This window comes from Coffea eugenioides, chromosome 6 (genome assembly GCF_003713205.1).
Source record: "Coffea eugenioides isolate CCC68of chromosome 6, Ceug_1.0, whole genome shotgun sequence".
Taxonomy (NCBI): Eukaryota; Viridiplantae; Streptophyta; class Magnoliopsida; order Gentianales; family Rubiaceae; genus Coffea; species Coffea eugenioides.
The window spans coordinates 13,809,510-13,822,485 of record NC_040040.1 but is presented as its reverse complement, the minus strand read 5'-3'; the positions used below and the strand labels follow the sequence as shown (position 1 = coordinate 13,822,485).

The window sequence follows — 12,976 nt, the reverse complement described above, 5'->3', positions numbered from 1 at the left end:
TTAACAAGCAGCACCAAACCATTGAACCAATCTACTCTACTGAAATTAATTTAATTTATTTGATTCACCAATCTACACTATCTTCCTTTTACAGTCAAAGTGAGAACAAGTACTGTAGGACTTGAGAAGAGACATGGAAATTGGACAATTTGGCCTTATAGAGTTACGGTATAGCAGCCACGAACAGGATATCAAATCAAACACATCTTCCTCCCTGACTTTGCTCTTTTCCCTTTTTTTTTTAAAAAAAAAAATTGTTTTATCACCATCCCTTTGATTTAAGATGAAGTCAGGTGAAAGTCTGGCTCCTACTTTAAGAAGATGAGTTGAATTCTCCTTTCTTGCTGCAATTCTAGATAGGCAGATAGAAAGAATTTACTATCTCTTTATGTTACTAACGCATACAATTTGTAGGAGAAGGGAATAATATTGCCTGGTTTAATGCACCAAACAGCTTCGACAGCTTTTTGCTGGTTATTATATTTTTTGACACATATATGCTACTCAGTAGTAGCTCATACATAAATCTTGTACCATATAAAATCCCACAGGGAAGCTACTTATTTCTAAACATCATTTATTGGACTTCTGGGAGCTTTCTGATTCCAATCAAAAGTTTAAACGCTGAAAAAGTCAAAAAAATAATAATAAAGATATGTATTATTAAATAAAAAAAAAATACTGCATGGTTATCTGAAGAGAAATTTTGCCAAGATATATAAGAGGCTTACCAGTTATATTCGATTTTAACTTTTCCAGCATCTGGATTTGCAATTTTGGAAAATGCTTCTTTGGAGAGATCAATGGTTCCAGCACAACCGGGAGGACAGTAATCAACAATTTTAACCACAACACTACCCCTGCATGGCTGTGGGATCCCCTGGTTTGTAGGTCCCGTGCATCTAACAGTGCACGTTTTCCCACAAGCTTTCCTATTGTTCCATATTGTGTCACTTGCAGCAGCAATCATCACCCCATTGTTTTGGTAGCCATAGCAAGAAGAGGCTGGTTTAAGAAAGAAGCGATGAACGAGATTTAACATAGGTCATGTGGATTAAGGTCATGCTTTAATAAGGCAGATAACAAATGCAGCAATGCCAATGGAATGCTTCCATGACTCGTAACAGCTGAGGATATATTACAGTTGCTTCCGTTTTCAACGTTCTGAGCTTGCAAATGTTTAGTGAAATCTTTCTATAAAATTGCAAGTGACTTGCACAGTTATTTGAAGTAATCCATCTCCTGAGAATAGCTAGAACTTTGTTGGCTACGAAACGTATTCTCTTCAGCATTGCTAGATCTTTGGCTATGAATAATGAACATATAGAGCAGTTTACAGAAAACTTACGAACATAAGGTGGTGTGTAGAAAGTGGCCGTTCCCGTAGCTGCATGAGCAATGGAAACAAGACTTGCCACCATCCCAATCATCATAACAACTCGCATTGTGGCTCCCATTCTCTCCTCTCCGAAAAGCATCATATAAATTGAAACAATTCACTCTTTGAGTTTTAGGTTGATGAGCAAACCAGGCGAGGTTTGTACCTTTTATAGATGAAACGTTGCAAAGGATTGGCTGTGGCCTAAGTCTATAAAATTTTGGTTAGGGACTCCAAATGGTCCCTGAACTTTTGGTTTACTATTACTGTGGTGAACAAACCCTCTTAATTGTAGTATTTTTTTTTTTTTGAGCAATAGTATCTGATTTTTTCAACATGGTTCCACTCCAAGTTTGTGAGGAGAAAAATAGAACAGACATATTAGCTACTCTAATTAAGAAATAAAAACGTTAAAATGAAGCCCATAATAGACAACAATCTAATTTTCTTGTATATGGATTTCCTATTTTTTTTTCCCTTCAAGATTGAAGGTCCAAACATAGAGTTCCCACTAAAACTTGGGGGCTAGAGTGACACTGAGCAAATAGTTAAGGGACCTCAAGTCATTAACCAGTATAATTTTGTTAGATTCACTTGATAAACGGGTAAGCGTCTATGTCAAATTCTTGTTACTTCCAAGGTATTTTGCTTTTATAAGGAAAAACTAAAAAAAATATTAATCTGATGTAGATAATTAACATGTTAAAAGTATCTTCCATCCATTGCTTAAGTTTCTTAAATACCAAAGGACTAAGAATTTCTTTCTGGCCAGGCTACAGCTAAGAGGGACCAAAATTTTTAAGGACTTAAGCGTCTAATGCACGGTATTATCCCATTTCCAGTGCTCAATTAAGAGAAGTAATCGCCCATTGTGCAACAGAAATCCCAAGTAAGTGGTAATCTATCACGGAAATGTAGAACCCTAATGACAATTTGCTGTGTCGATTGTTTTTATTTTATTTATGTTTGATTCTTGAGTTAATTGTTGGTTTCTGATTTTCATAACTTTCGAGAACCCAAAAAAAAAAAAAGGCAATCGAGGAAGATGAAATATACAAAGAAATATTTCTCGAATTAGAATAATTTAGGTCGTGTGCTTCTTTTTCTGGGAAGAAAAAAAAAGGGGAAATATCTGCCTGTGGCAACCTTGGACTACTTTCCTCAATTTCCTCCTGGACATGGTGTAGCATTTATTGAATAATATTTATCTCCTTGCGCCGTCGGAGACCCAGTTTCTCAATACCATAATTAGGCAGCCAACCTCGACTCCCAGATGATATCAACCCTATCTTCCTCCATGATGTCACTATTGGAATTTTTTTCCCCACACAAATAACTGTATCGTGTGGGAAAAAAAGAATTCAATACTGCAAAAGAGCATTAAAAAAGAAAAAAAAAAAAAAAGTGCTGCCACACAGAATAAAAGAAGTTCCCAGTTTCCATGTAGTTGATCTTATACTACTTTTGTTGAATCTTCGACATATGATCATCGACTTCTGACTTCGATCCTCATCATTTGATGCTTGTAGGAGATTTCAAACTCTGCAATTCCTTCATTAGATGAAGAATGAAGGGGATAAACGAGATTATAATTCCGTAATCTAATTCACATAAAATTAATAACTGTAAATTAGAGGTGGCAATTTGTCCCAAGTCCCAATAGGTTACCCATGCCCATGGGGACTTTGGGCGGGTTGGGTATTGGAATTTGATATTGGGTTTAAAATGGGACAAATCCCAATTATACCCATTAATTGATGGGAAATTTTGGAAAATACTTGGGTACCCATTGGGCTCAAATAGCAAGGGCTCCGTTTGGATTAGCTGTTTTTGGGGGTGTTTTTGAAATATTTTATTGTAACAGTGTCTATGAAAAAATTTTACTATAATTTTTTTTAAAATATTTGATATACTAATGTGGATGGGATGTTTTTTGAGTTATTGTATATTACTGTAACACTGTATTTGAAAATTTTATTTTTTGAAAAAATAGCCAATCCAAACAGAGTCTTAGATTCAAAAATTATCTTTAACAATTTTTATAGTCATACTAGCGAATATAATCTAGCAGTCTTCCTAATCATTATCCACAAGAATTTCCAACATTTCAGTCAGTTTAAACCTGTCATCCTTGGACAATGATGAGGATAAATATTCAACACCCTAAGTGCCTTGGCCATCTTAATATATGTTGGAATATGGCTGTATATCTATCTTTTCCTTTATTTGTTAATCCAAATTTTGGTGGGAATCCTGAATATAAAGCACTTGTATGTTTATTTAATAAAACTAAAAGAAATTTAATAAATAAAAAATATTAAAGTTATATAAAAAATAAAAAATGAATTAAAAGAAAAAAATATGTAGAAAATAGATTTGGGTATTGGGCGGAATCAATGTAAACCCATCCCAAATTGATCCCGCCCAAGTTAGTCCCAAAACACATATGGATAAGGTTGGGTCCAAACTCATACGACTCGATTCCATCTCAAATCCAAGCAAATCCCGCCCATCCGTCCATTTTGCCACCTCTACTGTAAATGGACTTACTGATCGTATTCAATCAGGGTACGCCCCTCATCAACAGCTGCAATGACGGCAAATGCATCTGGACTGAGATCAAATGTGGCTGGACAACCAGGACAGAAATCAACTACTGTACTGTAACTTCAACACTCTTACTGACCACTGCATGGCTCTGGCACGCCTAGGTTGGTTCCAGCAGTGCAAGTTATGCGATATCTTTTGCCACAGGCAGCACGATTTTCCCATATTTCAGGACTAGCAGAAGCAATCAGACCAGTTGGGGCGTCATACCCACAACACGCTGAAGCTGCAAAAACAAATTTCGTTTTGATCATTTCAGGTTTCTTAATCTCATGTTTTCGAACGTAGGGCTTGTTCTTTTCTGTTGTACATTTTAGATAAGTTGATTATAGGAAGTGATTACAGGGAATTAATCAGAATCAGCTAAAACTACTCTTTGATAAATTCTAAAAATGTATTTTTTTAACTATGTAAAAATAAAAAATTTAGATGTAAAAGTAAGCGAGAACATCAAAAAGCACTGATTATTCAAATCAAAATGAATAATTAGGTGAAATAATCAAAGGAGGTCAAGCTTGTAATTAGGCATGTCCATGGGTCGAGTTATACTCAGATCCAATACATTTTGGTAGGGTTTAGATTTAATTTTTCAAATTCAGATTCTATCAGACCCAAACCCTGTGAGAGAGTCATGGGTCTGGGTAGAATCTGGGTTTCTAAAATCCATATCTAAATCCAAACTCATATCAAACCCTATCCAAACTCATGTATATTTAATTAAATAATATATATTAGTAAGTTTATAAAATAATCTAATATTCTATGGTCATTTAATGTAAGATTTCATGACTGTTAGATTAAATGATACGTTCTTAACCTAATAAAACACTAATTAGTTCCACAAAATTACATTTTTTTAATAATGTTGAATATTTATATATGTTATTATTGTTTTCTTTTTTAAAAACTAATTGTAGTTGTCATTGTAATTGATGCAAACTTTTTCAGGAAAAGGAGAAAAGGTAAAGGCAAATAAATGAAAATTTTGGATGTGAATGCAGTTAAATTTTTGAAATTATACAGAAGTAGTCAATAATAGTTTTTTCTTTAAGTTCATAATATTGCATTCAACTTGTTGAATGTTATTTTTATTATTTGAAAACAAAAATTGGATGGTATTTATATTATATATGAACTCTATACATTTTTTATACATTTTTACTTTAGTGTGTTCAGAAAATATCCATGGATACCCATTGGATACCTAAATCAATGAGAATTTGGATATGGATTTACTTTTTCAAATCTAAAAGGATCTGATCTGAGTCTGGGTTTAACTAAATTAAATGGATCTAGAATTGGATCAAAGAGATCCAACCCAGACCCTACCCATTGACATGCCTACTTGTAGTAATCTAAGAAAACCTGATAGATATAGGTCACATGGAGTTTAAAAAAAATTTAAAAGGTTAAACTTTCCTTCTGCATTTTAGCTTTAATGATGAATTTCATGTAATTGTTTACAAAACACTTACGGTTAAACAGAGTGTAGCAAGTGGCAGAGCCAGAATTCGCATGTGCAGCAAGAACAAGGCTCACCAATATCCCTATGAACAAGAATATTTGATTTATTGTTGCCATTATTCTTCTATACCAATTTACTCGAATGTGAAATGTAACTGAGACACAGCAGATGATCCCTTTTAATCTTTTATAGGGAGAAGGTTCACCAATATGGATCAAACAACAATTCTATGTAGGAAAAGGTCTAATGCTATGAATAAAACAAAATATACATAAGCTCGAGGATATTCTCTAAAACTAACAATTATTTCTTACATTTATGTACTTTTTCTATTTAATCTTACCCACCCTTCCTTATATTAATTTACTTTCCCTAATTAATCTAATATTTTTAAAAATATGACACTGAAAATGTATTTTTACGAGTGCCCAATGGATATTGAACGCCTGTTAGACTGACTCTTTTTGTTGTACAATGTGTCAAGTTTTAGGACTATAGTCCCCAACGCTGTGATTTTAAACATCACAAACGCAACCTAAACGCGTGAGATTAAGAGATCAGAACAGTGTTCACCTTTCATGGGATATGTATATCTAAAGTTTTTGAATGAGATTAAGATTAAATTCAAAGATTGATTTATATTAAAATGCTATCACTGTTTTATACACACCTATAATTCTGGATCTCTACTCTACGATAGATTCCTAATTTTTGAACAAAGAATTCATTCTCGGGGAAGGTGATGGTAAGTTTTATTTTAAGCCAGAGACGTTGCATATCTTTCTGCAGTAGTTGTTGTTATATATTTGGACAAGAACATTTTGCCAACTCCATTTAAAGCGTAGATAGATTTCAGGCGGAAGCTGACCCAACAACTTTCGATTGGGCTTGAAGTTAGGACATCAAATCAAACATCCTTGAACTTCCATGACAAACGGATTAAAAAATGAAGCCCAATGGTATTTAAGGACTAAATTAATAATCATCTAACAAATCATCAGGAAAAGCCAACTTGAACCCTTGTGAGCCGTGAGTTTGTGAGATCATCTTGGAGTAGTGGATTCATATTCAGCTTCACGTCCAACTAAGATAATATAAACAAGGGAAGGATAAACATTTCCTATTTTTCTCACTCCTGCTTTCACTGGGTGGAGGACTAAATTGACCATGACACGACATTTAAGAATCTCTTTTTCATGCATAAACGTCAAACACAAGATGTCCGAAGTCTAAAAGTAAACCCGACATTTGTTTGATTAAAATATCCGTCCATGAAAAGAACGCAACTTTTTTGAAATCAAATGTTGTATCATATGTATCACGTACGTCCAAGAAAGGATGGTGGCAACTTTTTGAACCAAGAATATACAATAGTAACCATTTACATGGGCTAGATAGACTAGGTTTAGTGCTCCACTATGTGAGCTATAGAGTTATGAAAAACTGAAAATAACTATTATGATGGAAGAAAATATATTATAGGTTTATACTATTTCTGACTAGTTTATTGATAATACTAGCTTCTATTTTATCTCCAAAAAAAAAAATAAAACTATTAAAAATACTACATATTCGATGTAAATGCGGCCGTAAACCACCGCGTTTACTTGAGCATTTTTTTTTTAATACCATAAACTCGCCTTCCATTTCGAAATGAACTGTCTCTCTCAATCCCAAAATAATAGTCATTTTTCGTTCTTTTGTTTTTTTTTTTTCTTGAATTAGTATAAAAGTTCAATTTTCTGATAATGAAACAAAATCTATATCATGTGAAAAATTGGAATACTACCATGGGCTCTATCCGAGTGTGTTTTGTATGAACGTTAAATTTCTTCTAGCGGACATGCAAATTTTCTATCCAGCAAACAGACAAATTAGCTATCACGTCCACAACTTCGGGACCTGCGACGGCAATGAAAGGGCGGAAAGAAACAACCTACAACTGTTACCATGTGTACGTATTTATTCCAATCCCGCAGATGTCTTTTCCGCATTCTCGTGACTGCTCCATCCTCATCCCCATCCATATCCCTGGCAACCAGGAAACAACGGGCTGCAACTTGACGCGTCAGTTAAAGAAACCAGCAGCTACGAATCAGCGTACTAGTTGAGTGTTTGCTTGGCAAACATTTTCTCGAACCGTGTTCATCAAATCCGACAAGCATCTGATGAAAAAACAAAAAAGAAAGAAAGAAAAACAAACTTCAACAATTTTAGGCCTGAGAAGCTGGAACTGCCATACAGTTCGTTGAAACTTGATAGTATTAAAAGGGGTGGGGGATGATATGGCCAAAAACCAAAAACCAAAAAAAAAAAACAAATTAATTGATGTATGCTGAAACTAATCAAGAGGCTTATTAGTTTTTTGGCCGATTGCTTCTGATAATAAATTCAAGATTTACAGCTCAACTTATTCTCGAAATTTCATCATTACGAGGTAATGAATGAGAGTAACGAGCAATACCTTTTTTTTTTTTTGTGTGCGTGACTGCGTGGTTCTCAAGAATTTCATCATTAAGAGGTAATGAATGAGTAATGAACCATACTTTTTCTTTTTTCCTTTTTTTGGTGGTTCGCATGTGAAGCTGATTTTCAATTGCCTGTGGTGGCACGACGACAAGTTACCATTTTTACAAATCACAGAGTACTGTTACGAATTGATGAATTGTAAAGGATGGTACTATTTACCTCCTCGGATTGAGCGCCTGGAAAGCTCTTCCATTTTGCCATCCTATCTGGAAAAGTACATTTGGTGCCCAGATAACTTTCACAGCAAAGCACTTGAATGATTTTAAGGCTCAAATCACCTTTTGTATTAGTGGGGTAAAGATATTATTAAAGATTTGCGGAATCAATCTAATGGACTGATTAGTCCGGAATCCTATGATTATTTCTAATCCTAAACCAAACAAGTCTTGGACCTTTTTGACCAAACAATTGTATAACCTACCATGCTTTGTCCACTGCAGATCAAATAGTACTTCGTTCATTACTGGTTGTACCGTATGACATACCAATTTAAGGAATAAAAAAACCCCCATCCTAGAACAAAAAAGAAAAGGCCTAGAAAACCCAAAACAAACCGACGGGGCCTTTGCTCTTGAATAATCTCTAGGATTCCAGCTCTTTTCTTCTCATCTCACTTCATTCCATTTAAAAAACCTCCGTTTCCATTTCTCCTCCTACATGTTTATAGACCAACAAATATATAAGTGTCACGAACTTTATTTGTTCTGAATTTCTAAAATCTTGAATTGAGGAATTCACAAATTCCAACACCACATGCCAATCATCCAAGAAATCTCAGGAAACTACCACCGGCGCCCCCATGAACATGGCCAGAACGACCCTCAATCACCAGCGGCGCCACCTCATCAATTGCATCAAAATCGAAAACGAAAGATGGATTCAGCCCCAAGAAAGCTCCTTTTTCTCTTCCTCAAATGGATCATCATGACATTCATCCTGTCTTTGTTACTGATCTTTGTAGGCTTCGCTGCCCTGGTCCTCCTTCACATCCTCCTCACAACCACAGCGGTCCACCGCCACCGCCGACGCCGGCAAACCCGCCGATCTTTTTCCCGCACCTCCTCATTATATTCCATGCAAGACCTCTATGACCTCCTCCCGCACCTTAACTACTCTGCATCAGAACAGACCACAATGGATTGTGCAATTTGCTTGGAGGGTTTCAAGGAGGGAGAGCTTAGCCGGAAGCTGCCGGATTGTAACCATTTATTTCACCTGAATTGTGTGGATAATTGGCTTACGAAAAAGCCCAACTGCCCTGTTTGTCGAACCCGGGTTCAGCTCCATTCTGGGGCTTCTAGGTCAAGAGACAGTGATGATGACGGGAAGTTTTGGTGGCCTGTTGGGGCCTGAAGATGGCAATGCTGGAATTTTGGATTTTAATGAAGGAAATAATTAAGGTACGTGAAGAAGAAATATATAAGAGAGGCTTTTTGCTGAGCTGCTTAAGTGGGTAATTTTAGTTAGCAACTTAGCATAGTGTTTTTTTTTTTTTTTTAAGATCTACTCTTGTTATGTTTAGCTTTGTATCTAAATACTTCTCTGGAGGATAGTTTGATCAATTTGATTTTAAATAACTCCTCCTTGTTTTGGCCATTTAGGTATATCAGTACAAGTTCTGAGCTTGATTAAATGCTTTTAGTGTTTTACAACTCTTGCAATTTATTGAAGGTACAAAAAAAAATTATATTTGATCAATTTTAGGTAAAGGAGGTTAAAGTGTTAAACCGAGAGGTTTATTACAATTAACACCAAAATTGACCATATGAATGAACTGAATTCTGGTCCCTTTTCTGTTCCAGTGGCTCATGTCATTATCTGACAGTAGGTCCGGAGGTGCTTCGAATATTCTGTGGTTAGTTTGTATTCTAGGTGTTGGTTAGATCAAGTACTTTTAATTACTATGTTCTAAGTACTGTTTTGGCATCATGTAGTTTATTAAAAATGAAGTCCCAGTCTGGTGGGAGCTTAAAAATTGTCGACCATAAATTGGTGCCCTTAGGGTGACAGGGAAGTGCAAGTGACTCAGCGAAGCAGAGAAACAGAACTGGAGTGTCAGCAAAGGTTGCTAATGATGGTTTATTTTGAATGACAAATTGGTGATAATAATTTGTTCTCCTGAGTTCGGAAATAATCACCGGATCACCTCTTGATAATATTTGAGGAGGCAAGAGTACTAGAGTAGTTTATGCCTGTTCTTGCTGCATGGTATGGTGTGTTATTTTGTTGACGGTGGTTGCTGAATTTAGACTAATTTTCCCAGGCAGCATCTTGCGGCCAACTGAGTGGCTGGAACCTGGAAGTGAGACGAACTTCTGGCAGTGGTGAACATTATGTTTCCAGATTGTAAGCTGTGCATAATGTCTCTAATCATACAGTAGGCTGACTTTTCTACGTACCTAATATATGTTGGAGAGGAAAAATCATCAAACATTTGTGCATCTTATGTGAAATTGGAATGAAACAGGGCATTCTTGATAGCTCAGCTTGTAAATGAGATGACATGAGCTGATTTAATCCTTGTGCCTCAGCGTGCTACTGACCATTGAGCTAGCTACTTCAACGCCCATTGAAATTTGTACCACCATTAGGGGGAGGGCAAAATGAAGAAAGGAAGAGCAAAGGGAAAGAGACGGAAGTAGCTTTGGGTGGTGGAAGCCTGGAAGGGAAGTTCAATGTTGGTGGGTATGGGTTTTTCTTTTATTTTATTTTTCTGGTAAAAAACATAATGCCATTTTAGGGTATTCATTATACATATATAAAATGTTTTGTTACTTCAACGGTGGGGTTGTAGTATATGCTACTTTGCATATGTTTCAGTTCTCTATCAATAAAGTTTTGCAATTTTACTTGGAAAAAAAAATAGGGGGTGTAATATTGAAAACCTTTGGGGAACTCGGTGAAACTGTTAGAACTCTAAGGGGAGGTTTTTGAAATTATTCTATATCCTCTTGAAACAGAGCATTGAATTCTCCTTCTATGGTTTTGGCACGCACAATCTTGACCTTTACACAAAAGTTGGAAATTCTAACTCGCCCTACTCGCAAGGCATAATTGGTTGGTATCTTGATTTTTTTTTTTTTTTTTTTTTTTTTTGTGATTTGCGTTTCATGGAAGGGTAGACCCTGTCAAACAAATAGGGTAAGAAGCTATCTAAAGAGTTTCTAAATTATTCTAATTATTGATTTTTGGCTCATTATCTATTTCAAGTCTTCAATTCATCCGTTAACAATAAAAAAAAAGGGTATTAAATTTTGATCCTTTTGTCATCCTCACCGTTTAAGTTGATAGATATAGGGGCAAAATTTTGACAGATCTGATGGTGAAAATGGACTGAAGTATCAAAATTAGACGCTTTTTTATTACTGAGGGACTAATTTAAGACTCAAAATAGATGAGAGATCAAAAGTTAAGTATTAAAATATTTGACGGTTCCCAAGCATTTTTATCCCAAACAAATAGAACGAGATGAAAGATTTCAATCTTTTATCGACGAATATTAATGTTTTGTGTAGACTTTCTGGTTCTGATTACAACCAGTCTCAATATTATCGACGAATATTACCTATTCTCAATCACACCCAGTCTTCCCTCCATAGTTGTCACCGGTCTTATAAAACCGAGGGTCCGCGAAAAAAGTCTCAACCATTGCGGGAGGACTTATTCTACTTGAATTTGGTAGTAGTATATAATACTATCCCAAAGCCAGACGACGACCAGAAGACGAAAGAGTTGTTTATGCCTTGCAAGTCACAAAAGCTAAGCAGAGTTTGTCAAGAAAATTTTTAGTCCTTGGAAGAGAACCAGCAATGGAGTTTTTACAGCCTATTGGTGCTGCTGTGATGGTTTTGCAAGAGTCAATTAAACTTCTTCCGAAGAATGGGAAGCTCGTAGCCTTAACAATTCTACCGACTCTCCTCTTTTCGTCCCTCTTCTTCTTGGTTTTCAACTTCTCCTACAAATCATTACTTCGCGATATGCTCATGAGGGAGTCTATGTTACCTCTTACCAGCGCCAACAGCGCAGAATTCTCCAGCATTCTCGCCCATCTCAAAGAAGATTTCGGCCTTATGCTGGTTGTTGATCTTACTTTCATTCTTGGCTACTATATCATCTCCCTCTTGTCGATAATTGCAACAATTCTAGTATCCACCATTTCGCATACTGAGAGGACATTAAGCAACAAGGATTTCGCTCTCCTAGTACTTAGATCCTGGAAAAGGCCGTTGATCACTGGGTTTTACACAACTCTTCTTGATATTGGCTATATATTTTTGGTTCTGTTTGTGGCTAGCCCTGTCATGATGTTATTTAGTAATTCCATGGAGGAGGTCTTCTTCACCATTTACTTGGTGGGAATTGCTGCCTACATCGTTTATCTGTACTTATCGATCACCTGGATTTTGGGCATAGTGACTTCGGTGATTGAAGAAGATTGTTACGGGATTCAGGCACTGGGAAAAGCGGGGGATCTGATTCAGGGAATGAAGATTCAGGGATTCGTTCTGAATATGATGTTTGCTCTGCTATCTGTGGTTGTATTTCAAGGATTCAGGATTATTAGAGGACACAAATGGCTGGTAAATCAGACAATTTTCGGATTGTTTCTTGTGAATGTCTCGTGTTTATTAAGACTGTCACAATTTGTGGGGTATACGGTCCTATATTTCCAGTGCAAGAAGAAGCATGGTGAAGAGATTGAACTACAAGGGGAAGTTGAGTATACTAAAATATCTTCTACGCCTCTTGCTGATGTTGGTATGCCATAAATACGAGCATGACATGAACAAGACTTGCAACTTGCAAAGCTGCAACCTAGATGAATTGCAACCTAGATTTCATCTGCTGTTGTTGTAATTTTATGATATTATCTTTGTCATTCATTTAGACATCCCTTGTTGATTTTTACATTTCCTTGCTTTTATGATGTAATAAAGTAGTTGAGGTAAGAAAGTTCTGCTCATTGCTTTTTGTTGACATTTCACATGTTGCATCTC

General features: G+C 36.0%; 4 protein-coding genes across 4 annotated transcripts; 2 read left to right on the top strand and 2 right to left on the bottom strand.

The window, feature by feature from the left end:
* Positions 1 to 437: 437 nt before the first annotated feature.
* On the bottom strand, positions 438 to 1,470 carry LOC113776501 (EG45-like domain containing protein). The gene is made up of 3 exons (XM_027321680.1): positions 1,349 to 1,470; positions 732 to 1,005; positions 438 to 624 (listed from the first exon to the last, which is right to left on the bottom strand). Exons 1-3 carry the CDS (start codon positions 1,455 to 1,457, stop codon positions 618 to 620), a joined length of 390 nt encoding a protein of 129 aa, XP_027177481.1. The 5' UTR covers positions 1,458 to 1,470; the 3' UTR covers positions 438 to 617.
* A 1,156-nt stretch (positions 1,471 to 2,626) lies between these two features.
* LOC113773614 (EG45-like domain containing protein) lies at positions 2,627 to 5,566 on the bottom strand. Its single transcript, XM_027318246.1, has 4 exons — positions 5,461 to 5,566; positions 4,065 to 4,211; positions 3,929 to 4,007; positions 2,627 to 2,714 (listed from the first exon to the last, which is right to left on the bottom strand). Exons 1-4 carry the CDS (start codon positions 5,564 to 5,566, stop codon positions 2,627 to 2,629), a joined length of 420 nt encoding a protein of 139 aa, XP_027174047.1.
* A 1,863-nt stretch (positions 5,567 to 7,429) lies between these two features.
* Positions 7,430 to 9,332, top strand: LOC113773613 (RING-H2 finger protein ATL56-like). Its single transcript, XM_027318245.1, has 2 exons — positions 7,430 to 7,550; positions 8,941 to 9,332. Exons 1-2 carry the CDS (start codon positions 7,430 to 7,432, stop codon positions 9,330 to 9,332), a joined length of 513 nt encoding a protein of 170 aa, XP_027174046.1.
* A 2,456-nt stretch (positions 9,333 to 11,788) lies between these two features.
* On the top strand, positions 11,789 to 12,748 carry LOC113773612. The gene has a single exon (XM_027318244.1). It carries the CDS (start codon positions 11,789 to 11,791, stop codon positions 12,746 to 12,748), a length of 960 nt encoding a protein of 319 aa, XP_027174045.1.
* The last annotated feature ends 228 nt before the right edge of the window (positions 12,749 to 12,976 follow it).